This window comes from Equus caballus, chromosome 4 (genome assembly GCF_041296265.1).
Source record: "Equus caballus isolate H_3958 breed thoroughbred chromosome 4, TB-T2T, whole genome shotgun sequence".
NCBI classification, from domain to species: Eukaryota; Metazoa; Chordata; class Mammalia; order Perissodactyla; family Equidae; genus Equus; species Equus caballus.
The window spans coordinates 112,634,120-112,660,221 of NC_091687.1; the positions used below are offsets into that span (position 1 = coordinate 112,634,120).

Consider the following 26,102-nt stretch of genomic DNA (forward strand, 5'->3'; position numbering starts at 1 on the left):
TGATATGACATGATATATTCCTGGGTGAGAGATGCTAAGCAAGTGGGCACAAAATCTAGGTATGAGGTTCCTGGCAGGCAGAGCAAAGAGGAAAACATGATGAGTTAAGCAATTCTTACCATCTAGTGGCAGGAATCCTAGCAGTTCAATGGAGACACCAACCTTTATCCTGGCCTTGAGCTCTGAGATTTATTATGGAGTTTTCTGGTCGAGAGACTTGGAGAAGCATCCTAATCAGCTGCAGGTGGGCTTTCCCCGAAAGAGTCCCTTCATCTCACCCTCATGAAGCCAACAACATCAGGTTACAAGACAGTCCTATAAAGGTCTGGAGAAGACTAACACAGAACACATCTTGGAGAATCTCAAGGAATGATTAGGTAACCATCCCTCGGCACACAGGCCTCCAGCACCAGCTGTTCTCAAGTGGTTTTTGGCAAAGGGAAAGGTGAGTCTCAGGTAAGTGTCTTAGAGACACAGAGGCTGAGAGGGGTGCAACTGGTGAGGATGGTGTCTCCTAGGGAGGACGGAGCAGCCAGACAGGGGCTGTGCACAGGGGTGGAGGGCAGGGTTTACAGCAACAACACTTACGACTTGACAGGTCAAGTCAAGCGCACTTTACGACCCACATTTCACATTGAGCAGACAATGCGTGGAGCCATTCACTAAATTGATGCAGGGAACTCTTCTACACATTCATTCTTAGAACAATAAAGTCAAAATTCCATGAGGGCCTTCAAAACATAACACTTTCTGGATTTAACTGCAGCTAAAAGAAACCTGACTTCTTTTAAAAGTTGTGAAATTGCATATTTAGAACAGAAATTACCCCAGAGCATGAGAATGTCACTCTGTCTGCATTCTCTTAGAATAAGAAAATTATGTGATCATTTAGTTCTTGAAAATGTATTCTTAAAAGCAAGAATAAGGAAATGCAAACAATTGCATGTAACATAAACTCTTCTGGGGAGGATGCTGCTCTGGCTCTCTAACTTAAGTGGGGATTGATTTTTCCTGCTGGGCCTCAGTTTACTTATGTGTCCAAAGTCCCTTCTGACATGAAGTTGTGTTTCTATTTATCTTCTTTGGTAATCACAGAACGATGCCATTTTGTTTCTTTAGCAAGTAAACAGTGTGAGTTTGGAAGTTCTGGAGACTTAGCAGTGCCACAATAAAACAAGCGTCTTCAGTAGAGGGGCAGCCGCCCCATGTTCCTCCTTGGTGTCTGATCCAGCCTGGGACGGTGCATTCCCGAGGCAGGTGTGTCCTCTCATTCAAGACCTCCTTCACAAACAGCCCGCTTTTCTGGCTCCAGGATGGAGAGAGACTTTAAATTTGGCTTCTGTCTCCCTGGAGGGCCAGTCTCAGGCCTGGGCAGCAGTCACAGGACCGACTCACAGGGCATTCCGTCTCAGGCACTGAGAGTTGAGCTTCTCCTTTTGGAAGCACCTTCAAACATCTCCCAAATTCTTCGGTTGAGAGAATTTCTGAGTGCTAAAAGACCAACTTTAAGTGGGCACCGTGAGACATTTACAAAATGCTGTGGAGACATTCCAAAACATTGTACAGACACAAAATAAATGATTTTCCCTATGTAAAGATGTTAAAGTTAAGATTATTTTTAGGAAACTGCTAGGTCACTTGAGCTGTCCCAACTCTCACTTGATAGACCCCTTCTGGAGGTATCTGACCTTGTCTGGACTTAGGGACGCAACAAAAAGGTGCTGGTTATGGTGACCTGCACAGACTTCAGGGACAGAGTGGGTGACTGTGGACTCCACAGCGCAACACTGAAACCACATCCCTCCCAGCTCAGTGAGGCTGAGCAGCGGGAAGCGGAACCTCAGCAGACTCCCAGCGCTTCACCTCGTCACCAACACGCTCCTCGGTTATCACAGGGGAGCAGCGGTTGGAGATCAACACCTTCTGTCAGAGTTGGGAGAAGACAGGACGTGTCTTACTGAAACTCCTCTGCGCCCAGCAGCTAAGTTCTGCCTTCGCGGTGCACTGTTGTTCGTGTCAGTTGTTGCAGTTGAAGGCGGTGGGAGGTGCCTATAGCCAGGCGGAGGGAAATGGTGGTAGAATTAAGGTGAAATTTTTATTTCTGCATGAATGAAAATGCCATACACGTGCTTTTCGATTAAGACTCCTCCATTGAGGGCATCTCAAGAGACGAGGGAAACACATTTCCAACGCCTAGATTCTTCTTTTCTCCATATCACTGCTCTCATCAGCCACCAATTTGGTTGAGCTCCTGTTGCGGGCAAAGCACTTAGTTTGGTTTTGGGTTCTGAGATGCCTGAGCACTTGGTTACATCTTTAGGGAACAGCAAGGGGCTCTCAAACCTTAGTGTCCTCAACAGCACCTGAAGGGCTGTCCTCACATAGATTGCTGGGCCCCACCCCATATTCAGGACCTAGTACAGCTGGACGGGCCAGGAATTTGCATTTTTAACAAGCTCCCAGTGGTGCTGTTGCACCAGGGACCATACTTTGAGAACCACTGTTTTAAAACTTTGGGTTCAGCAAATGTTATCTATAAAAAGCCAGAGAGTAAATATTTTAGGCTTTGTGGCTACACAGTCTCTGTTGTAACTACTCATCTCCACTGTTACAGCGAAAGCGCCGCAGATGAGACGTAGATGGATGAGTGTGGCTGTGCGCCAATAAAAATTTACCCCAAAGGCAGCAGTAGGCCGGGATTGGCCAAGGGCTGTAGGTGGCTGATCCCTAGTGGAAGATGGTGAGGCCGTGGGTCAAGTAGGGAGTAACAGGCAGACGCTGTGGGGCTTGAGAGGAGTCACAAGGAACCAACAGAACTGCCATCGAAACCTTTCCTGCAGAGCTGGCACTGATCCGACAGCCAGGAAAGAGAGGTGGGGGTCAGACACAGGGACAGGAAGAGATGGGCATGCTGGGCTGGAGGAAGAGCTGGGTGAAGGCAGTCGCAGGACTCCGATATGTCTGCAAAGGGAGTCGGGCTGTGGGGGTCCAGGGCAGGAGCAAGCCAGGGCAGAGCCCTGGCTGAGCGGGTGGCCCCACTGCCGCGAGCTCTGAGCCCTCACTTCCCTTCCTTCCACTCCCTAAATGTTGGGGAGAAAGAAAAGAGGAAGGCCTCTTGGTGAGGCTGGTGAGATGCCACATGTGCTGCTTTGTTCTCCTTGTGGTGTCTCACATTCTGCCCAGGTCCCTAACGTCATAAAGGCCCCACATACAGCATCTCTGTTCCAAGCTCTCCAACCAAGAGAAGTGAAATGGCACCTCTACGAGATAGCATTGGCTGGTGGGGTCATTGTTTTCATTTTTTCAGTCATAAAATTAAATAAATTATTGCACCTGGTCACTGTTCAGACATCAAAGCTCAGCCCAATTTGTCATTGTTAAACCAGGATATCTACACTTGTTTCATCATAAACAGGTTTCTTCAAACAAGTGGCAGCTTGAGCTACCACCACAGGGTTTGTGTGGGGATGTCAACTAGATTGTGGAGTTGACGAGACTCTATTTGTACCATTTTATACCATGGGAGGGTTATATCATCACTTTTGCTGAAGACCTTGCACTATGCATTTTCTTTTTTCATGCTTTGCAATTGTAATAAGACAAGGTGTTGACAGAGTGCAAACTGTCCTTAAATTTAAAAGGTATAACTGTGCAGTCCACCTTTGATCAGCACTGAGCTATCAGACAGAGGAGGCCTTCTCTTCCCGAGCTGCCTTCTGACGACGTGTTAACTCCACGTGCTGATGCTGTTCTCCAGCGATCCTCAAGAACCCAGGCACTGCCTTCACCTTTGAATCGCTAGCATCTCAGTAGTAAACAGTCTTGGTCTTTATGTAGAAGGGAGTCCAGTGAGCGATGGTCACCCATGCACTTCCTACCCCACCCTGAGAAGATCTGAGGTTTCACATTTTAGTGCACACGTAACGGATCTTGTCAGTTCAAGATCCTCCTACATTCTTTATGCACAATGTGCTGTTATCCTTCCAACCCCAGGAGACACGACCGTCAGCTCCTGGCCAAACTGCTAACTCCACTGAAAAGATTTTTTTTTTCTGATGATTTCGCACAATATCTTTCCGATTACAGGCATTCCAGGCACACAAAGCCAACAGAAACCTCAGGTGAGCAAGGACAACTAACAATTTGCAAACCCTTTAGAATTTAAATTTTGCTCTCATATCAAATTCTTGCTACCTCATTTGATCCTAATGCAACCCCATGGAGCATAATTATTGGTCCTATGTGACAGAGAAGGAAGCTGGAGCTTGAAGAGAGCAACTGAGTCGTTCAAAGTCACAAGACAAAAAAGTGGAACTGAGACTGGGACTCAGGTTCTGAACCCAATACCCACTCTTCGTGGTTCCGTTTCGCCAACCTCATCTGTCACAAAATAGCAGAGTGGACATCCAGACAGGGTTGAGGAAAGTGGAACCTGGTTTAACGTGACTCATGACTTACAGGCCAATTCATTACAGCCAAGACACCCAAAATGGGGACAAAGGCGCTGACCTGAAAGTGAGGGAGCTGTGTGGCTCTCAGTCCCACAAATAAAATATGAATGCTGTGGATGTGATGGGATGAGGGAGTGTCCATGGCGCCCAGTGGCACCCCTTATTCTGTGGACTAACTTGCATTTAACACATCCATCATCACACTGGGAGTGCTGTCCCACAGTGCAGCTACCTACAGTGTCATCCTTGACAGTACAAGAAAAGCTGAGCCCTGACACACACTCACCTTATATCTTCCTACAAAGAACTCACACATGGCCGGATGGACGTGGGGCACCAGTCTTGCTGTGTAAATTAGTGGACTCACTTTCAAGAATGGGCCATCAGAGCTTTAGTATCTCTGTGCTGGTGGAAAAAGTGGGCTAATGGATGGGAAACAAGTCCTTGGAAGGCAGAGCTGGCCTTGAGCGATTGCTGACCAGCAAGGTCTGACAATGACAGATCTCCCCACACACAGATTTCTAAGGGTTTCTTGCCCAAAGTGCCAAAAAGACTCATGCTGGTCCCAAATGCCAGGGCCCGCTCCAACCCCACCCAGGCAGCTTGGGCTCAGGGACCTTTCTGAGCCTCCTCTATCCTTCCAGTGAGAGAGCCCTCTCCTGAGTCCTGGCACCTGCAGGACCTGCCCCAGGCCATCCAGGTGACAGTTTGCTAACCTGACCAACTCTGTGCTGCTGTGGTGTGCTAACAGATGCTAGTGACTGCGGAGGGGTTAGGATGCCACACAGCTTCTAGGAGGAAGGGTGAGGATTGCAGATATTGACGCGATTGTGGGAAGAATTTTTTAAGAAGTTGGGCCTCATAGAGCCTCTAAGATCATAACGTTGGGACAGATTCAAGTGTCAAAGGCCTGTGCTTGGCCGCAGAGCTGGTAGGGATGGGCACCCAGCAGAAAAGGCCTACCCACGGTACACCAGGCTTCCTGACGTGGAGCAGCCAAAGGACAGCCCCTGAGGACCGCGGGGCCCAGAGAGCGGCGGGGCTGAGAGCCCTATGGGAAAACCTCCACTCAGAGCCTACTGATGCCCCATGCCCTGTGAGGAGCAGCAGGCCCAGCTGAAATGTAGCCACCGCTGCTCTGTTGTCCCTCTGCCTGCCGTGCAGTTGCTATGGGGACTGCCAGGAGAACTCCCAGGAAGGCGGCTTCCGACACACGCTGCATTCTCTCCACTTAGAAAGCCTGCTTCGCAGCATGGGAGGCAGCGGTTCAGCTGACAGAAATTGTGCTGGAAGGGCATGCTGGCTGCCACGGCATGGGCCCTCCTTGCACTGCTGATGTGGCCTGTCCCATGGCTTGTCTCCTCCCTCAGATGCCTGTCTTGAAGCAATGTCTTTAAAAGCTGCACAGTAGCCCACAGCCCTATATTCAAAATGAGCCACCTTCTACTTAGGCACAAAGGAGCTAACATTTTTATGCCAAGATGATGAGAGAAAGTAGAAATACCCTTCACGTGTAGAAAAAGAACTGCAGTGATGGTGCAACAGTCACGGTCCCCTCGTGTACTGTAAGGTCGGGAGTTTCCATGCTCACATTAAGCAGAAAAGCAAAATGCACAGCCAGCAGTGTCTTCTGAGTGTTAGCTCAAGGGCCAGAGCCCATTGTCACTGGACATGCTCCTCTGTGAGCTCCCCACGTATGCGTTCACCTCCCATTGTGGGTGTTGTGGTCACCGACAGGGCACCAGCTGTGCCGTGACTGCTGAACCAGCCCAGCTTTCCCAGATCAGCCGCTGACCCAACACTGCCATAGGCATGGACAGTGGAGGTGAGAAACCCACGTGGTAGGGAAGAGAACTGCTCAGGGAACTTGGTGACTAGATCCCAACAGTAACAGCTGCCAGGACATGTCCATTCGCTGAGCGTCCCTGGTGTGCTAGGTCCTCTCCTGAATTTCACCTCACTCAGCACTTGAGTCCTACAGACTAATGTTTCCATACCACTTACAAACAAACCAACTAGGCTTTCACCAGGAGGGAGCTGTCTAAGGTCAGAGGCCTGGGTCATAGTTTATAGGGCTCGGGGGCAGCAGCAGATTTCTACCAAGGCCCTTTGGATCACAAACTCTGCTCTCCCCTGATGGCAGATGCTTCAGGCCATGCCTGCCCACCACAAAATCAGCTCAGGGCTGCCCAGCTGCTCTTTCCACCCATGTCTGCGAGTGTGACTGCACATCCCACACCTCCTCTGAGAGTCTGCGGGCCCCCAGAATACACGGGCTAACCCACCCCTACCATTTCCTTCTAATGCATCTTCTGGAGTGCCTCCTGCCTCAGCAAGCAAACACCCCTCCACTCAGTCAACCCTCACCCCCGATTCCTCCCGCATACCTACCCACCTGTGATCCAATACCAGGGCCAGTAGGTGTGCCTCCAGAATCCTCTCCCCTCATAGCCTCACCAACACCAATGCCCTGTCCATGCGTCTGTCCCCTCATCCATGCCATTGTCTCCTGACCCAAATCACCATCCCCCTATCCGAGTTATCTTCCCCCAACCCAGGTCACTGTCCTCCATCCAGGTCACCCTCCCCCAATCTGAATCACCATCCCCCCCATCTATGTCACCATCCCCCTTCCATGTCACTATCCCCCCATCTGAGTCACCATCCCCCTCTGGGTCACCGTCCTCCCATTTGAGTCACTGTGTCCCCATCCATACCACCCTTTTCCTCTCTGGACCACCCAAAGGCCTCTACTCCATTTCCTCAGCTCCCGTCTTAGCTGTCCCCACTGTGCATTCCCCAAGCTGAAGCCAGGAGCTTGTGGAAATGCAAATGTATCAGAATTAAAGTGCAAATCTGATCCCAACATGCCCCTTAAACTCCTCACTACTTCCCCTTGGAGAAAGGAACACAGCTCTAGCCTCTCTCTCCTCCAGGACACCGGCCCTGCCTTCTCAGCATCATGACCTGCACATATCAGAACACCCTTCTCTGTCTCCCTTCTCCGCCGGATGCCAGGCTCCCAGGGCAAGCCTATGACAGCTAGTCTCCTGCTGCACCAGCACCCGGCACAGCCTGGCACAGGGCAGGACTCAAGAAATATTTGTAGAGGGCAAGGAGGAGGCCGGAAGGGTGCAGGGAAGAAGAGAAGGAGGGAGGAAAGAAAGCAGACAGGTTACAAGGGTGGGACTACGAAACCTGGCTCGACAACCACACATGAACTCTAAGGACGGTGCTGGGTGTCGCATCACCAGCTCCTGGAGTCATGCCTTCAGTGGGGTCTTGCCCCCAAAGCACAGATCCAAATATCCAACTGCCTATACCTGGAAGTCTGATTCCAGATGCAACTTGTCCCACATCAAACTCCTCATCATCCCCTAAAACCTGCCTTCTCTACCAACTTCCCCAAATGGTTAATAGAAGCTCCCACTTCCAAGTGGATGGGCCAGCCTCAGTTTCTCTCTGTATTCCTCACCCGCCTCCAATCTCTCTGCCGACTGAGCCAGTTAAATCTCCACATCACACCCAGCTGAGCGTCTGCAGCCTGTCAGCCCTCCCAAGCCAGTGTCATCTCAGACCAGATGACTGCAAGGACTGCCTCCCGATTTCGTCCTCACTCCTCCCTTACACCCCCCACCACGACCTGTACACCAGGCAGCCCGACCCTCCGAAATGCTTCAGATCACGTGACTCTCGCAGCTTCTCACCCCACGCAAAGAAAGGGCCAGCGTCCTACCTAGGTGGGCTCCCCAAAGCCGACCTGAGAGGAGGACTGAAGTTTCTATTATTCGGGGGACTGTGGAGCTGTGAGAAGAGAGGCGGGAAGCAAAGGGACCCAGCACAGGGCACTGAGGGTTTCACTGAACCACTGACGGTCAAGGGAACAGGACCGACCATGCCCGGAGCCCGGGAGACCATGCAGGCCACCCACAGAGCCACTCCCCAGGGGCAGGGAGTTTGGGTGGGTGCCCTCCAGTTCTCACCCATCACTGCTGAGGGCGGCCCGGCACCAGCCCACTGCAATTCCAGCTGGACCCCAACGGCTGCGGGGCGTGGTGCTCCTGGCGCAAGTTGGACCCTGAGCAGCAGGGGCGTGAGCAGCCTGGGCACACGGTACAAAGGCTCCCCCACCTGCATTATGGGGGGAGAAGCTCCGAGCTCCCCGCGCTCCCTCCTGCCACCGCCACTCTATAGCCTCGCCTCCTCACGGCCCCAAGCGGGTCAGGCATCCCCGCATCAGAGCCACTGCCTCCCGACCCCTCTGCTGGGCGCCTGCCCCCAGAAGTCCCAGGCCCCTCCCTGGGGGCCCTCTGACCACACTTGCCCTGAGGCCTCCTTCCCGGGCGATCGTCCCTGCAGGACTCTCCCATCTCACACGCCACCCTGTCTGGTCAGGCCTCCTGCTCCGACGCAAGCTGTCCAAGGGCAGGATTCTCATCCACGCACACGCTTTGCCCGCAGCCCCAGGGATGTGCTGGCACGAGTGGAAATACTCGCTGAGTGAACACTCTTCACGTACAAAGGGACAGACGAGTCATACAGAATAAACCTTTGCTTTCTGGAAAGTGTGAAGCAATTTCCAGAGCCCAGCAGAACCTACTCTTCAGGCTCCTTTCTCCTGCTCAGGTAGCTGCCCCTCCATTCCAGAATCAGTCTTGTCAGGGCACAGAGGCGTCTAGCTCACGTAGAAACGAGGTAGCCGCGTGCACCTGGAACTAGCATCCATCTCCACAGAAAACCAAGAAATCACACAGATAACGAAACAGAAAGACGAACCCTCCAGGGAAAGGAGAGGGAGTCACTGAATCTTCTTAGACGAGGCCTGGGCTGCAGGCAGCACACGTGAGTCACCTGTGCGGAATCAGTAGGCTCTCGATAGAGCGCCCCTTCACACGGTGGATACCACCGCCCGTGATCACATGTCAGCCTCACCACCACCCGGCTCAGTGGGTGTCGGCATCCCCGTGTCACAGATGAAGACCCCGCAGCTCCGACATCCACAGTGGGGAACCACCAGCAGCAGAAATGACGCATACCAAGAGCCTTCAGAGGCTAGGCTGCTGCCAAGTGTCTTATGGTCTCATTTAATCTTCACAACAACCCTATAAAGTCGGTGCTATTCCCCTACCTTACTGACAAGGGAACTGGAACTTAAGTCACTTCCCAATTCTCACAGCTGGGAGGTGACAGAGGACGCATCTGAGCCCAGGGTCTCTGACCCCAGAACCCCACACTCCTGGATGGAGTCGGCTTCTCCCTGACTCCCGCATCTGCCCCACTTAGCCCTGCATGAAGGGTCTACACAATGGGACAGAGCACTAAATCCAAGCCCTGGGTCCCCAAAGAGACCCCTGTGGCCCATGCAGAACCTGCTTGCTAAAAATAGACAACTTTCCACATACAGTGTGAAGACCAGAGACTGATTTGGCATAATTTATTTAGCTCTGTGTCAGGCAGTGTCATACGAGAATGCCTAAAAGGGGAGCTAAGCACTCTTTACCTGCGGGGCAGATAAGAAGGCACAGACTAGGATCCAGCATAGTAGTGGGTCCAGCTGAGACACTATTTAAAGGCTGCCAAAGCCGAAGGCTCACCTGGCAAGGTGGTAGTCCAGGCCCTTCCAGAAGCAGCATATGGAGAGGCGGTGGGCCTCCAGGTTGCCATCCGCTCAGGGCGGAAGGCAGTGAGCACGGGCCAGCCGAGGACCCACAGAAAGTAGACCAAGAACAGCAGCCTCCAGGGACCCCGGGAGCACAGAGAGTCGCAAGTGAGACTAACTGATGTTCCCAACAGGTCCTTCTGCCATAAACGCTGGCAGCCATGCCTGAACACCTCCAGGGAACTGTCTATGCATTTCAGACAACTCTTGCTCATTTCTGTTCAGAGGTGGGTTTTAAGTTTTAGTACTTAAAAGTCTTGGCTGTATTTCTTTGGATATTTATCCATATTCCCCAAATCCTGGCCGACTGGGTGTGCTTTGGCCGTGGTTCCTGCACGCCGCATGGTGACAGCTGGCTATGTGCATAGCAGATCTCGCAGGGCCTCTCCTGAGCAGGGGGAACCGGGTCACCCTGGGCCTGGGCCCAGGGCTGTCCTTGCTCCCCTTCTGGATGGATTCCTAAGTCACTGTGAATGTGACCATGCACCAAGAACTCAAGCGCACCAGCAGGAGGCCAGATGCTGCCTGGAGCAAACGGGATCTGCACCCTCTCGCCCATCTGCAAGTGAGAGCATGTTCCTCCTGTAAAGGATGCTCTCCATGCACAGGCTGCTTTAGTACAGAAATGAACGTACAAGGGGGAATGCTGAGTGACACGTTTCCTAGTATTTAGTCTACCCACCTTCCCTCACCCTCCCCAAATGGCATTCACACATTTCTACACAGGTAACCCTGCAAATTAGGACCAGCGCAATTACTTTACAGCAATGACTCATTCACACGCAGAGTAGAGTCATGAGGAAGACTGGCTAATCACAAACATACAGGCTGCTGGGTCTCCCCAGCTGGGTGGACGGCATGGATCCTCCTCACTGACAGCACTGACCTCCACTCAGCAAACCCTTGTCAAAATGCCAGAAGGATAACCTGGCTGCTTAGGAAGGAGTTGTGGGGTGCAGTGTCTTCCCTTAGCCCCCATCAAAACCTCCTTGAAGCTACAGCCATCGGGCACTTGCTCCACCAACTTGTCTCTCTGCTCCAGGCCTGGGAGCGGGCCCTCCCCACCCTGAGGAAAGAAGGCCAAGTCCTTCCTGTGCCCACCCGGCCCCACAAACACATGCTGGGCCTCTGTCACATGGGCCTCCTGATGTTCCCAGGATATGCCAAGCACGCACCCCACCACCTCCTCACTCCTCCCCTAGGTGTCCACTGGCTGCCTCACGCCCAGTGGGTCTGCTCCAAGGCCACCCCCAGGCTTCGTCTGACCACCTGTCTGAAACAGATCCCCCATCCCAGCCCACCTGGCTCCCACGTCCTGCCTTGTCTGTCTTCAGAACACTAAACATTTCCTGATGTCATATTACACTATACTGTTATTATGCTATTTATGCACTATACTATTATATCGCATTACACTTGCTAAATTATACTGTACCACATTACATTACACAATATTCTATTACACAATGCTTGCTATGCCATACTATGTTACATCCTATCCATCCCATCCCTTATACCCCATTACCTTACAGTATATTGTACCAAACCATATTACATTACGACACTGATTTATTTCCTCCTCCTTCACCCTCCGCATGAGGCCACACCTTCATGAGGGCCAAGCCTCTGTCTTCCTCACCCAGCCCCCCTGCTACCTGGACAGTGCCTAGCACATGGCAGACTCCCAAGACGTATTAGCTGAATGATTCAGAAATGGGGAAACTGTCCTCCAACTACGAAGGAGACCCAGCAGAAGCTACCCATCCTCAGAGACAACGGAACTCGGAAACCCTCAAAGGGAACTTCTCGAGGTAAGTCTGGCCCTTTCCACACTCAGTTCTGCATGAGAGCATGACCCAGGGAGGACAGGCCAGGCCTGGGATCCATCAGGGAGCTCAGCTCGAGTGAGGCAGCTTGCCATTCCCACCCATGCATGCCCACCACCCAGGCCCCTCTCTTGATAGTTCCCCAAGACCCTGGTGTCAGCCTGGCCAGCCTCCCAGGGCCCCCGAGCTCCTGGACTCCAGTCCTGCCTTTGTTCCAGTCCCGACTGCAGTGGCCTCGCTTCTGAGTTCTGCAGTTTGACCCTGATCACATCCTTGCAGGACGGTTTTGCATCGGTGTCTGACCCTGTTAGCTGATGCATTCTGGTGCTGATAGAAGCATCTAGAAGAGAGGTGCCTATGCATACTTGTGCAGAGCATGAATGCACACTGAAGTCTGGATTATATTCCAACTCCGAGTCAACCAGCCTTGGTTCTCAGCAGGAAAGCCAGGGCCTGACCTTGAAGGCTGCCCCGTCTCTGCCCTGAAGCGAGCCCCCTCGTCCACACGGGGTTGCAGCTGCAGCGAGGGCATGAAAAGAAGCACATAATACTTCTCTGAAGACCGAGGATGAGAGGAGAGAGATGTGCTCACAAGCAGATCCTTAAGGTCCTCCCGAACAGAAGCAAACTTTGCCTTCACACAAATATGAAGAGGGGCGACACCCAGATGTTATCACATGAACTTCTTGAGTTGAGCTCTCCAAAAAGCAAGATATCCTCCAAACGACAGTGTGCCTTCACTGCTAGCAGACTCATTCTTTTCTTCAGTAGCAGGAACTGAACCTTTCTACCCCACGTGCATTCTGCAGGTGGGCCACTGAGTCAATCCAGGTTGACACTTCCTCACTCATCTGCTTTCTTCTAAAGAGGAAGGAGCAATGTTGCTCTGTCTTTCCATTTCCTTTCTCATCATCAAAAAAGTGGAGGGCCTCGGCACTGCGCTCCCCTCTGAGGGAGACCGTCCCCTCCCACTGCACTGACACCTTCACAGGAACAAGTCCTCATTCTCATTCTGCGGAACACAGCAGACGACAACGTCTTCAGGATGCCTAAGTGATGAGGGCCTCTTTCCTACACTTTGCTTCTGAAACTTATCTGTCAGTTCAGTTCAATAAAGAAAACTCTTCCCTTCCAAGTAACAATCAACACAGGACACAGAAGCGTCAGAGTTGCAAAACGATTCCCTTTTTCTTTCAGAGTTGGCTTTTAGCGTTCCACTTCACACACGAGTCCCCAGTCACACGTGGTCTCTGCTGCCCCTTCACCCAGCAGCCTTCGACCTCTGTGCAAGCATGGGGTGCCCCATCCATTCCCCATGTCTGCCTTCCTGTGCCCTCCGTTTCTGTCTTTCCCCCACAGACCTTGGCTTGATGCTTCCCCTCCTGCCCGTTCCACATTTAACGTGCCTGGTGGACACCTCCACAGCTGCTGCAGTCTCTACCAGCCCATGTGGGGAATCAGCGCCTGCTCCTGAGCAGAGCAGGTGAGCACGGGGCTCCCCTCGTGGCCTCTTGGTCATCGGCTGGGACCCCACAGGCCAGCGAGGCTTGGCGGGCCCCTCAGCCTGGCACCTGCCCAAAGCTGCTGGGCAAATGTGACCACTGCTGCCCATGACGCATCAGAACCTCAGCAGTGCCGGTTTCTGAGCTGTAGTGCAGCTTGACTGGAAAAGTCAGATGTGGCCGTTCATACCTGTTGCTGCGGGCAGGTCACCAGGCCCCAGTCAGGACCATCCCACTGTGCCCCATCCACCTGGCCTCACCACAAAACCCACTGGCGGGCCTCAGTGACTCATCTGTGCCACAGGGCTGGAGTGAGAGGAACACCAACACACCTCATACGTAAGAAATCCTCTGATTCTCTAACTTTGTACCTTAGAAAAGAGTGCAGAATCCTTGTTGACTTTCACTTTTAATTTTTTAACAGATGTCTCACTCACCTGTAAATGAACACACATTTTCTTAGCAAGTGGGCTTTTTTGAGCATTTCCAAAGCATCCTCATTTTCCATTGAAAAAGTACAACGTTCTTTCAACATCCAAGGCTCAGTTATTCCTCTAACATTTACTTCTGTCTCTCTCTCTCGGTTTTTTTTTTTGGCTGAGGAAGATTAGCCCTGAGCTAATATCTGTGCCAATCTTCCTCCACTTTCTTTGTGGGTTGCCACCACAGCACGGCTTGATGAGTGGTGTGGGTCCATGCCCAGGATCCAAACCCACGAACTGGAGCCATCAAAGCAAAGCATGCCAACTTAACCACTACATCACAGGGCCAGCTCCTAATCAGTCTCTTGATCACAAAGCAAGTGCAATGAGCGCAAACAGGTCTCAGGCTACAGGCTAGCTGGTGACATGCACACACTCCATCCTGAGAGCATAGTCCAGCAGCTGTGTGGCATCCCACGAGAATGGAGAATAGAGGTGTGACCAAGGGTCGCAGGGCCAGACGGGATGGGGAACCTGTGTGCGTGTGGCTGAGGCTGCAGTGAAGCCTCCTTTCCTTCCACCTCACCAGCTGCCTCCTGGTTTCTGGATTCATTGCAGGCATAGCGCATGGGCCACCAGCCCAGTCCCGAGGGTCACAGGACAGTGGTACTGACTCCATCTGGCACCGTGAAATTCAAGCCCCAGTGCTTCTTGTGGGTGCTGAAGATACAACTTCCTGTGGCAAAGTCTGACTTTGGATTCAAGCCTGCCGGGCCCCATCCTGCCTTGTGCCTGGTGTGCAGGCTCTGCGCCTTGGCCTCCCACACCATCCCTCCGTGGGCCACTGTTTCTCCCCTGCCAGTCTGCCTGAGAGCCATGCTAGTCCCTGAAGCCCGCCCAAGGCCAGCTTCTCCACTCACCACGAGCCTTGTCTGACGACGCCCCTCCCCTCGGCGCCCAGGCGCTGTGTCCACTTCTCTGACACACAGGCTAGGCTCCTCTTGGGCAGGGCCCTGTCCTCGGGTGTTGACATCAGCGTAGGACTAGCACGCACTCTGCCCAGGAGAGAACCTACTGGAGGGGACCAGGAGCACAAAGCACTGATGCCCGCTCGGGAGGAGCAGTTCAGAAGGTAGAATCAAGAACACACTACGGAGGATTCATCTCACTTCACCTGAGCGATTCCACTGTATTCTCCAAAGCAAACACACCTGCCCCCTTTACCAGACACCAGAGGCTGGGTAGCACGTAGTGCATCAGGGGCTCCAGGATCAAACACTCAGGCTTGGGGTCTGACCGTCTGGGTCCCTAGCTCTGTGGCCCACACTTGACATGAGTGTTTTAAAAGCACTCCTGCATTGAGAGCCAGTCCTCACAACACACCCACAGGCCTCAGGGTCCAGAGCCCAGCCCTCAGCTAGCGTCCGAGGGCAATGCCAAAAGAGAGGAGGCCTCTTCCTCCTCCATGTAGACAAGACAATGTGTAAAACACAAAATCCAGAAGGCAATGCAGCAGAGAGAAGACTCGCTAACTCGGCAGAGACACTCGACAGGTGAAGGTGAGAAAAGAGAGGGCCGGGCTCTGGACGTGAGAACTTCACGGAAAGTCACCAAGTTCTCTGAATAAGGAGATGCCTGTTATCTGAGACAACACGCGGAACCTCTCCAGCAAGCCAAAAGAGACAATGGCTGCCAGACACCAAGTGTTAGAGGCTTTGATCAGACAACAGTCGGCCAGACAACACTAAGATGAAAGGGATCCACACCAGTAAGGACAGGCCACATCCCGGTCAGTGAGTGAGTCAAACACACCACCCGCAGAAGTCCAGTGCTGAAAGTGCAACCTCTGCAGTGCCAGGAGAGGGGAAGGCTGTAGAAAGAGCCGACCAAGGGGCAGGAAGGAAACAAATCGGGACACGAAGGTCACCCCCAGCAGTAAGTCCTGGGAAACCCAAAAGGTGATGAGGCAGGAGCTCTACAAGCGGGAGGTGAAGCAAAGGTGGATGCCTTTTTAAAAGATGATTAACCCCATTTTCTCTGAAAGGAGAAATGAAAAAAAACTGATTAGAAATAGACTATTTCAGAACAAACTACCAAGGAAATGAAGAGTGAAAAAAGGATTTTTCTGCTTTGCCCAATCTGACCAGATGACCTGGCCACACAGATTAAATGTAACTACCAGTCATTTCTATACACTTTGCAGTGTAGTAAGCACCTCTTTGTGCAAAACCTGCTTAATTTTAATATTCACTAATACCCTATGGTCATGCCCAAGTTCATAAATTAAGCAGAATCCCCAGAAAAGTATCACCTAGTACAACGAACAGATTCTGAATAACGAAAATCAGGTGCATGCACCCTTCAGGATGCAGACCACGTGACGCTGATGGGGACTAGGGTGGCATTAACTGTATGCCCACTCACCCTTCAGGATGCAGACCACGTGACGCTGATGGGGACTAAGGTGGCATTAACTGTATGCCTGCTCACCCTTCAGGATGCAGACCACGTGACGCTGATGGGGACTAAGGTGGCATTAACTGTATGCCTGCTCACCCTTCAGGATGCAGACCACGTGATGCTGATGGGGACTAGGGTGGCATTAACTCTATGCCTGCTCACCCTTCAGGATGCAGACCACGTGATGCTGATGGGGACTAGGGTGACATTAATTGTATGCCCGTTCACCCTTCAGGATGCAGACCACGTGATGCTGATGGGGACTAGGGTGGCATTAACTGTATGCCCATTCACCCTTCAGGATGCAGACCACGTGACGCTGATGGGGACTAGGGTGGCATTAACTGTATGCCTATTCATTAGGTTTGTATCGTTTTGTATAAAATAGCAAAATAAATGCCCTTTAAATTCCATCACCAGGATTGTGTCTCCATTAATAAGAACGAGAAATGGCAACAGTGTTGTGTCATTAAGGCCCAGAAGGAACCAAATGCAACTCACTGGATGTGCAGGCAGCTGAAACACGCAGGTGGCGCAGGACACAGCGCATACCAATGGTAGCGTGCTGACGACACATGCAGCTACACCGCCATGGATGCCCAAACCGGGTTTGCCCAACAACACCGTTAGGTAGCTTGCGACAACACTATTAAGATTCCACGACATCTTTTAAAACCAGAAACCATAAAGAATTCATTCTGGGTTCACAATTCTGCCTTGTTAACAGGAGCTGGTCTGCCACTCGTGCGGACTCTGCACTCAGCGAGAGGTGGCATCTCCACAACTTCCTAATGTTTTCCCTGTACAGCATCAGGCACATTCATAACATCATAAAATTATTCAAAATATAAAAGGAACTAATTTTTTTAAACTGTTATCCATTTCTCACATATACAACAAGCAGGAAACACTCTGGCTCACACAGCTATGATGGTGAATATAAGTGCATTGGTACAATTTAGCAAATTCAGGTATTTAAAAAGTTGTTGATATGATGCTCAAACATACATTTTATGTGTAATTTCCCCCTTGGTCTAGCACTTTAGTACATGACATGAACACATTTAAAATGATCCCAAAACTAGATTTCAAGTAATCAACCTCATTTTCCCAGAAAGCAATAAAATAAATGAAAGGCCATTGTCAGTGACTCAGTGAGCACATTATCATGATTTCAAAAAGATAAAAAGACTTCATTCCACTTTAGTCCATTCATAGCATCCTTAAGTTCCAGGAAATCCAATTTTGAAAGTATTGGTTCCCAGTACTGGGATGAGTTGCCAATTGTGGAACAATTGTTAATGCATTTCTGCATTAAAACTGGTAACCAATTTGGTCTTAAATATGTTCAATAATCTCTTATGTTGGGGCACTAGGACTGTAAAATGGATGCTGTGGAGGGAAGGAGAGAGCTTGTGACCAGGAGGGGTCGGAGCCATTAATACACAACTTCCACTCCTTTTCTGGGGCAGAGCGTTTAGAATGAAATCTGCTGGCTTCCTGTGCCAGGACTACATTGAGCCGCTCAGCTGCAGTAACGACATTTTACTACTCTGCACATTACACCCCCAGTCCAGAATGCCTGACCATGAAACATGGCAGCTGTGGAGCCGGAGATCTGAATCTCCGCAGCTTAAGTCTGTCAGAGTTCTAGAGTGCAGTACAACTCCACAAGGAATTCTCTACCTAAAAATACTTGGCCCCCAAAATCACTCTTTTCAGCAAATAATAGTTACTAGGGGCACCAAGATATCCTGCAAGTAAAAGCCAGCAGCAACCAAAACAGATGAGACCAATAGTTTATCCCATTAAATAGGGGAGAACAGCCATTTTCACGCCTTGTTTACTATCACTGGATAAAGAAACTTTAAGTTAATAGGATGCCAATACAGTGACATCTTAATTAACGAAAACTAAATATTCTAATCTCTAAGTCAACCAGAATATCTGGCTGCATTTTACATTGGGAAAAAAGACGTAAAATTCAATTGAAACCAGTTCATATATTTAGCAACACACAGGATTGGCTCAAACGCAGAGCTGTCTCTGCTGTGTCTGGTGAGCGCACGTCCAGCCACGTCTCTTACAAATGGCAACAACACACAGAGTCCTAACCACCGAGACGTACCGAAGTCATGGAACCAGCAAGCCAAGGTCCAGCTCTACTGCCTGCATTGTCCTTAGGAGGCAGAAAGACTGTACAGAGCATTTTACAAAAGTTTTCAGTACGCTAAAAACAGAAATTTGAAGTTGAGGAAAATGCAAACTTTGTATCCACCGCCACATTCTGTTCTTTCCCATCCCTGCTGGTCAAGCTTTGTGTCTTTCATTCAGGGACAAACACCAATCACACGACACAGACCCCTCAACAGGTGTCAGAGTGTGAGCAAGAGTGACGGGGGCTGGGGATCTAAAAGCCAAGCTCTAAGTAAGTGGCCGTTTCTATTCAGACCTTCCCTCCTGTGCTGTCTAGGTCGCTGATGGACAGAAGTAAAGCCAGTATGTGCTTCTTGCCTGGTACAAAATGGAAAACATCAAAGCAAAACCACATTTGTTCTGTCCACATGGGGGTCACTGCAGACCTCACTCTTGCGAACGTCAGCCTTTTTGTCTCAGACAGACCGTGAGGTCATCATCTCCCACTGAAGCCTGGCCATGTTTCACAGCCATGGTGAGGCCCTGGCCACGTGAACTGACCCTGCTACCCCCTCTCTGTCTCCCCCATAAAAATGGGGATCCTGGGGAGACTCTACCTCCTTCCAGGCTGTCCTGAACCTCTTGCCTTTCTCTCCCCTGCCTGGGGTGCGTGTGCCTGTGTGTTTGTCTCAAGTTGCCTTACCTGCCGCCTCCACAGCCTCCGCAGTGGTCACGTTCAGGACGTTGGCACTCACTTTGAAGGTCACTGCTGGTCCCACAACACTGGAAGAGATCATTGAGAAGAAGTTCAGACCAGACTCAGCAGACGGTGATGCTTCTCTGAATGCTACAAGGAAAACACTGATATGTTTACAGAACACGCACACCCAAGGCCACCCTTGCTCCACATGTGACCTCAGCCAGGTTTTGGTTTTCCTGGATACCGTGACTATTTGTTCCCATGTTCCAATAATTCCATCGACAGGCTCTGCTTTTCTAACACACACACACTCGACAATGTTCTTATAAAAACTCAAATCAATCCCCATAACCCAACAATAACAAGCAGATATTCTTGCAAGGGAAAAACAACAATCATTATGGAAACAGATTTTAGTATTTGGCTCCCAAGAGAGCAGAACAAATCAAAAGCAGAAAGGAAAAAGATGGGTGTTTTTAAAATTCTCCCTACAGGAACCATTTGAAAATCTTACCAAAGTTGTTAAGAACTATTCAGTATAAAAATAACTGGCAAAGAATTGCCAGACAGAAATTATCAAAGTTTTTCAAAGCTTTTTAAATACTATATTGAACACGATTTTGAAAAATACATCATTTTTTAAATAATTTGATTCATCTGAAGGGGGAGGGGGAGGAAGTCAGGATCACCTTCTCCAGGACTTCTCTCCTAGTTCCTCAGTCTCCTGGCTCCATCATCTGTCCAGACACTTCTCAAAAACATCATTCCTTCCCATTTCCCATTTTTATTTTTACTTTTTTTTTTTTTTTTTTTTGGTGAGGCAGATGGGCCCTGAGCTAACATCTGTTGCCAATCTTCCTCTTTTTGCTTGAGGAACAGTGTCCCTGAGCTAACATCTGTGCCAATCTTCCTCTATTTTGTATGTGGGACACCTCCACAGCATGGCTTGATGAGCAGTGTGCAGGTCTGCGTGCGGGATCTGAACCAGCAAACCACAGGCCTCCGAAGCAGAGCGTGTGAACTTAACCACTAGGCCACTGGGCCAGCCCCCTCGCCCCATTTCCCATTTTTTAAATTTCTCCCTCCTGTACATGAAGGCACTCAGTCCAGAGCTGGTGTCATGTAGAGAGAAGAAATGAGAACAGCAGCTCTTGAGGAGGTGGCACGTTCTCAGCCACACACACAACACGCTGTCTTTGCCCCCAGGACAGATACTGCTCTGCAGAGCAGAGGTCTCTGCGGGCCCAGAGCTGTCAGGACACATCTGGCGGGAGAGCTGCTCTCCTGGGGGTCACTGGAGGATCCCACCGCTCCCTGTGGACAGGCTCTTAGGTTCCACGTCCTCCCCTCGGTCCAGGGGCTGAGCTCTCCTTGCTCATGCCGTAGAATCTGATCAACATGCACGGATTCAACTACCAATAATAATGCCATTAAGAGCAAAACAACCACTTCTGTCATTTGTTAAGCTTCTACCTGTGTGTACAGGAGCTTCCACCTGTGCGCAGGAGCCTCACATATATTATGTTTAATCCTTCCAGTGTTCCTGAAAATCAAGTGCCTTCACTGCCATTTTAATGATCAGTAAACTGAAGATCCAAGGGCTTTCAACAGTCCCCTCCAGAGAAACCCAGTTAGTAAATCACAGACAACGCCCACCCTACACCTCTCCAGATCCCTCACCAAGCTGCCTACTTTACCTGCAGGATCCAAAGTTCCCGCATGTTGTGACCGGGCCCTATCCCACCCACTATTCCTCCTATCTGCCTATTGCCCATTTCAGTGTTTATGATAAAATCACCTTTAAAAGGCACTAATAAGAAGAACGATGTAAAGAAAAGTACATAAGAGTGAGAGTCAACTGAATAATGAGACCATGCTCAAGAAGAGTTACATAAAAATTAAAATGACTATCTCAAAAATAGTAGCAACATAGCTAGTGGGAGTGAAATTACCATATCAAAAATCTGCCAGCTCCTTTGCATCTAACTTCTCACCTCCCTTCCTTCCCAACACTCACTCATCCAGGGCTGAGCCTACTGCTTCTTGGTCTTCGTGATTTCAGATCAAGTCTTCTTCCTTTGAACCTGACGAGTTTTCGTGGATTCAGATGTCATCTCCACTCATGACACCTTGGTCTCAGCTTCTGGTCCTGTTCCTCATGGGAGTTTCTGGCTCATTTCCCTGGCAGGATGGCCCGCTGTGCAAGCCCTTTGTAAATGTAAAATGCTGCCGTTGTAAGTCAGTGTAATTATCATTCCAACACCATTGTCATTGGATATTCTACGTAGAAGCCTTAGCATCAGCTCAACGAGATGTCCTTGAACCAGCTCCTGCCACCGTGTCCACAGCTCTGTGCAACAAGGAGGTTCCAGCCAATGGACATTCCCTTTGGCTTCTTTGTACAAGAAATGTCCAGTCACCAGGTTCTGCTGAAACTCCTTGAAAATACCATCGTTTCCATGCTCCCTTCTTAGTCCCCACTGTGACGGTTCTAGCCTGACTCATGTCATGGCAGAGCCAAGTCAGCCCCATGTCCTGCACGTGGCACCCAGGAAACTGTCCTTAGGAACCACCGCATCGCCGACCCTCTGAGCAGTGGCTGCACTCTTTGCTAACATCAAGTTTAACACCCTCTGTCATCTCTGCAGGCCCTTCCATCTGAAGTGATCTGGCCAAACCACTTTCAACCGGAAGAGGTTGGCTTCTCCTGGGCCATGGAGCAATGGTTATTCCTGCCTCTCTGCCTTCACGCAACTTGACTTTCCTGCCACCTGTTTTCTCTCCCCATGGTGAGAATTAGGTTCCACGTGTCTCTCAGAGCCCCCTCAGCTCTGGCTTCGCCCATGAGCACCCTGACAGCGGCAGACCCTCCGTTTCTCCAATAGCTTCCAGCAAGTGTGGTGTGCACCTGACATCTAGTACTTAAGTTGCACGTTAATTATTTTACAGATTATTCATAGCTTCCCAAGGGGATGACTGGCTCTTCAAGGGCACGCATGACATTTCCTGCTAGTGCCTTTCACACACGGTGGATGCTGGATTCACATTTGTGACTGAATCACGCATCTGAGCACAACTGTTTCTAAAATTGAGAAGGTCTTATTAACACGAGCAGTACTCCTCCGCCATCAAAAAAGCACTAATGACAGATGTTAGCAACAGGACTTCAGGTTACATGTAGTTTCTGTGACATTTCTAATCTAAACTACATCTAAAGAGTTCCTGGCAGGGGGATTCCCTAAACCGAAATCTTCCCTCAGGTGCCAAAAGTTTTCTCTAAAGACCACATGGACTTTCCTGGTTTTTCAGAGTTCACAGGCCCAGCACACCTGTGTCATAAGACTGTGGTTCATCTGCCACCCCATCTTGTTGGACTCGCAGGAGAGGCAGACGAGCACATGGACTTCCTTCCTTTCAGGATGCCACTTGTGGCCGCCTACTCATTAAGGGACACGCACCTGGAATGCACCTAGTGACAGGAAAACATGCCTAGTGATGGCAAGCACTCACTGAGTGTTGGCTCTGTCATCACCAAGACTCCTACTACACCCGCAAGTGTGAAGCCCCCATGCTGCCTGGCACTGGCCCAGGCACTGGGCGCGTGCTACTTCTTGGGCTCACCAGAATCCAGCGAGAGATGAATCACCCCATTTTACAGAGCAGATTGAGAGATGAGTAGCAATCCGACCCGCTGCATAACTTCTCAGGATGTGAACGTGGACACGCGCTTTCCCTAACACCTGCTTTGACGTGTGATGATGTGAAAGTCTCTTCGGAGAGGTCTCAACTACAAGTCTACATCTGGGGTCACTGTTTGTCACCTCTGCTGATTCTTTTAACCTCTTAGACCTCAGTTTACTCAACTGAAAAATGGGGAGGCATGTTCTGGCCCAGGGGCCCTACCTTTCCCATGGCAAATCACTGTGTGAAACCAATGCCTGCTGATGACGCCACTGCCGGGGAGTGTACTGGACAAGAGGAAAGGAGGGCAGGGGTGCAGAGGCTGAAGCAGAGACATAGTCCTCATCCCAGGAAGCTCCACGGGTGTCCCCACCACCCATACCCCTGCTGCCCCTTTGCAAAACACCACCTCGTCCTGCCGGCCCAGCTGCACGCACAGGGCCCGCCACGGCAGGAGCACGCAGAAGCCTGAGCTTTCAGCCACAGCCTTGGAGTAGAGATGCTCTGCAAATAAACATCTCAGCAAGCACAGCGAGACCCAGGGACTGCGGCCTGCCGTGGACCCACCGTCAGGAAGTGTCATATCCCCAAACTAAACTAGGATGCATTTGATAAACATTTACAAGAGGACGCTGAGGGGTGACTCAACCTCACACAGGGGAAGCACCACACACAGAGTCTGCAAGAACCTACAGCTCTACAGTGGGGTCAAGGTGCAACTCATTTTCTTCTTTCCTTCTTTGCTTTGTGATCCTTGGAGCTAACATTGAGTCTGTCTCTATATTGCAATAAACGGTGTTGCTGCTGAGCATGGAGGTGTCTGCAAACAGTGGGTGGAGAGAGATCATTTCATGGGTGTCCTGAAGGACTCTGGGTGTTGGAGGTTTCTCCGTTCCGGACAGCATCTTGGTCCAGATGTTCAAGTTGGACACAGGGCTGGACGTGCAGGCTGAAGGCCCAGGGAAAAACAGGCTGACAAGAAGAAGAAAGATTGCCTCATTGTGTTGGGAAAATATTCAGTATGTTAGATGTAGGCATACACTTAATGCAGTATTAAGGAATAGTCTCTGGGAATTTCGAGCATGAGATTTTACAGGCTGCATGAGGGCAAACATGCTGAATGCTTCTCCCCTCATTTGCTGGATTTTTCTCCAGTCAAGGTAAGCAGGACGTGGAGAAGACTCCCAATGCCAGATGCACCATCTCCCTTAACGACCTGCCGAATATATCACCTGAAATTTATAGACGAATCACTCCCTTTCTTGGATGTCAGTGCCTCTGCTACTAATTTTTTAATTTCCATTGCATTGCCTTCAGCCATAAAGCATTTTTACCTATTGCAAACTGTGACCCTGTCTCTTCTGTTCTGTCTACAGGGATGAGGAAATGGCAAGATTTGTGCAGAAAGGGACTTCGTGGTCGATTGCTGAGGGAATGCCTCGCCTACCTGCCCTCTTGGCAAATGCCCACTACCAAGGTGGATGGACGCAGCACACAGAAGGTGATTCTCCCTTCCAAATGGAAGAAGCACTTTGGGGCAAGAGAGTCACAAGAAGGTGGGTCAGCGGATGGGCCTGTCCGCACACCTGCCCCAGCCTGCTCACGCAGTACTCTGGGGTGAGGGCCTGCGGGAGAGCTCTGAAATCCCTGAGGAATGGCGACTCCAGCTGCAGGCACTTCGGCAGTTCCTCTCCTGGGCTTCTAGGGCTGCCACATTCCATGGGAAGTGGGCCCAGGAGCAGATGTGGTCTGCCTTACCCACTAGTGGAAGGGGACTCCGGAGGCAGGTGGAAGCCTGGGGCCGGCTCAGACGTCTGGTGCTGGGGCCACTCCATGGCTCAGGGCCAGCACACGAGATGCTCAATTAAAATTCACAGAATGAGATAAGTGACTTTATGGTGAGAGAGAAAGCATGAAAGTGACAGGAAACATGCTGAACAGCCCAGAACAGTTCCTGCTGTGCCAGGGACAGGGGTGGGAAGCCCAGCTGGAACAGACCCAGGGGTTACACTATGCCAGCTGGTGCCCATCATCTGTAGGACTCCAACATAGCTATTCCTTGGGTATAGAGTGTTTTGACCAGTCTTTTTAAATGCAAGGTATTAAAGGGCAATAAAAAGAATGAACTCTGAGCCAATGGCGTGCCCTAGAACCTTGCCGTCATACCAGTCACTGAAGGCAGGAACTGGCTAAGGCAAGTTTACTGCAGGCTCTGCCAATGGTGCAGCAGTGGCATTGCACCACGAGCACGGTCCCCACAGAACATCCCCATGGACAGTGCCCTGTTCTAGAACGCATTCACTAGGTGAATGAGCAGGAGGTGAGGACGCAGACACATACACAGCAATCTCCTGTGAGGTGTAGGGTGGCAGACTACAGAAATGCTGTGTTCACTACACCACACGTGCCTTTGCCCGGTCCCTTTTTTTTGCCCAGCACAGTCCTGGAGGCACGAGGCTGTGGGGCCGACGTTCTGGGAGAGACAGTAGACACGGTCAGATGACTCCTTCCTAGACCAACCCCACAGATGGAACCAGGGCACTTCACAGAACTGACAGGGCCACCACTGACGACACACAGGATGTCACAGGCAGGTCATGTGACCCTGCAGCTTCCCAGTCCCTGGGCCGGCATCTGTGGTCCTTGTGGGTGGACACCCAGACCCACCACCTCCTTGAGTCTAGAAGCCCTGGGTGTGCTCAGAAAACGGTAATCCTCGATTCGGTGGAAATGGTAGCCCTGAAAGTTCTCACTGGCTCAGCAAGAGCCCTCAGCCTCAGGAGCTCTTGGCACCTCCAGGCCAGTTGTGGAGGAAAGAGATGGAATAGGAATGCGCTCAGAGCCCACACTTGGACCCCACGTCACACCAGAGAGCAAGGAAGTGGAGGAGGATCCTCAGCCAGCTCCACAGGGACTGGAAGGGAGGGTGGGTCCGACACAGGTGGGAGGACAGGTGAGGGATGGAAATGCAGGGGTGACGTAGGGACAGAGAACCTGATTCCACCCTTCCTGGCACAGGGCTCCAGCAGGGACACAGGAAGTGGAGGTCCCCCTGCAGGTGGCCAGTCCTACTGCGCACCCCTACCCCCTGCCATGGGCCACAAAGGTATGATGATCCCACCCAGTACCTCTGACTTTCCAGGGCCTCCCCTCCTCAAAGCCTTCCTCCTCCCAGAATCCCACCCCAGCCCCAGCGCCCACCCTTGGCCTCACTCACTGTCTGTGCTAAGGTTTGACACAAGCACACTGCTCTTATAGACATATT

General features: G+C 50.9%; 1 protein-coding gene across 4 annotated transcripts in view; it reads right to left on the bottom strand.

Annotated features, from left to right (window-relative positions):
• PTPRN2 (protein tyrosine phosphatase receptor type N2) overlaps nucleotides 1–26,102 on the bottom strand; it is a 931,942-nt gene that overhangs the window by 472,721 nt on the left and 433,119 nt on the right. For all 4 annotated transcript variants that reach the window (XM_070266124.1, XM_023640190.2, XM_070266125.1 and 1 more), the window contains one exon: nucleotides 19,160–19,239. In XM_070266124.1, coding sequence (XP_070122225.1) covers nucleotides 19,160–19,239 — 80 coding nt within the window. The remainder of the gene's footprint in view (nucleotides 1–19,159; nucleotides 19,240–26,102) is intronic.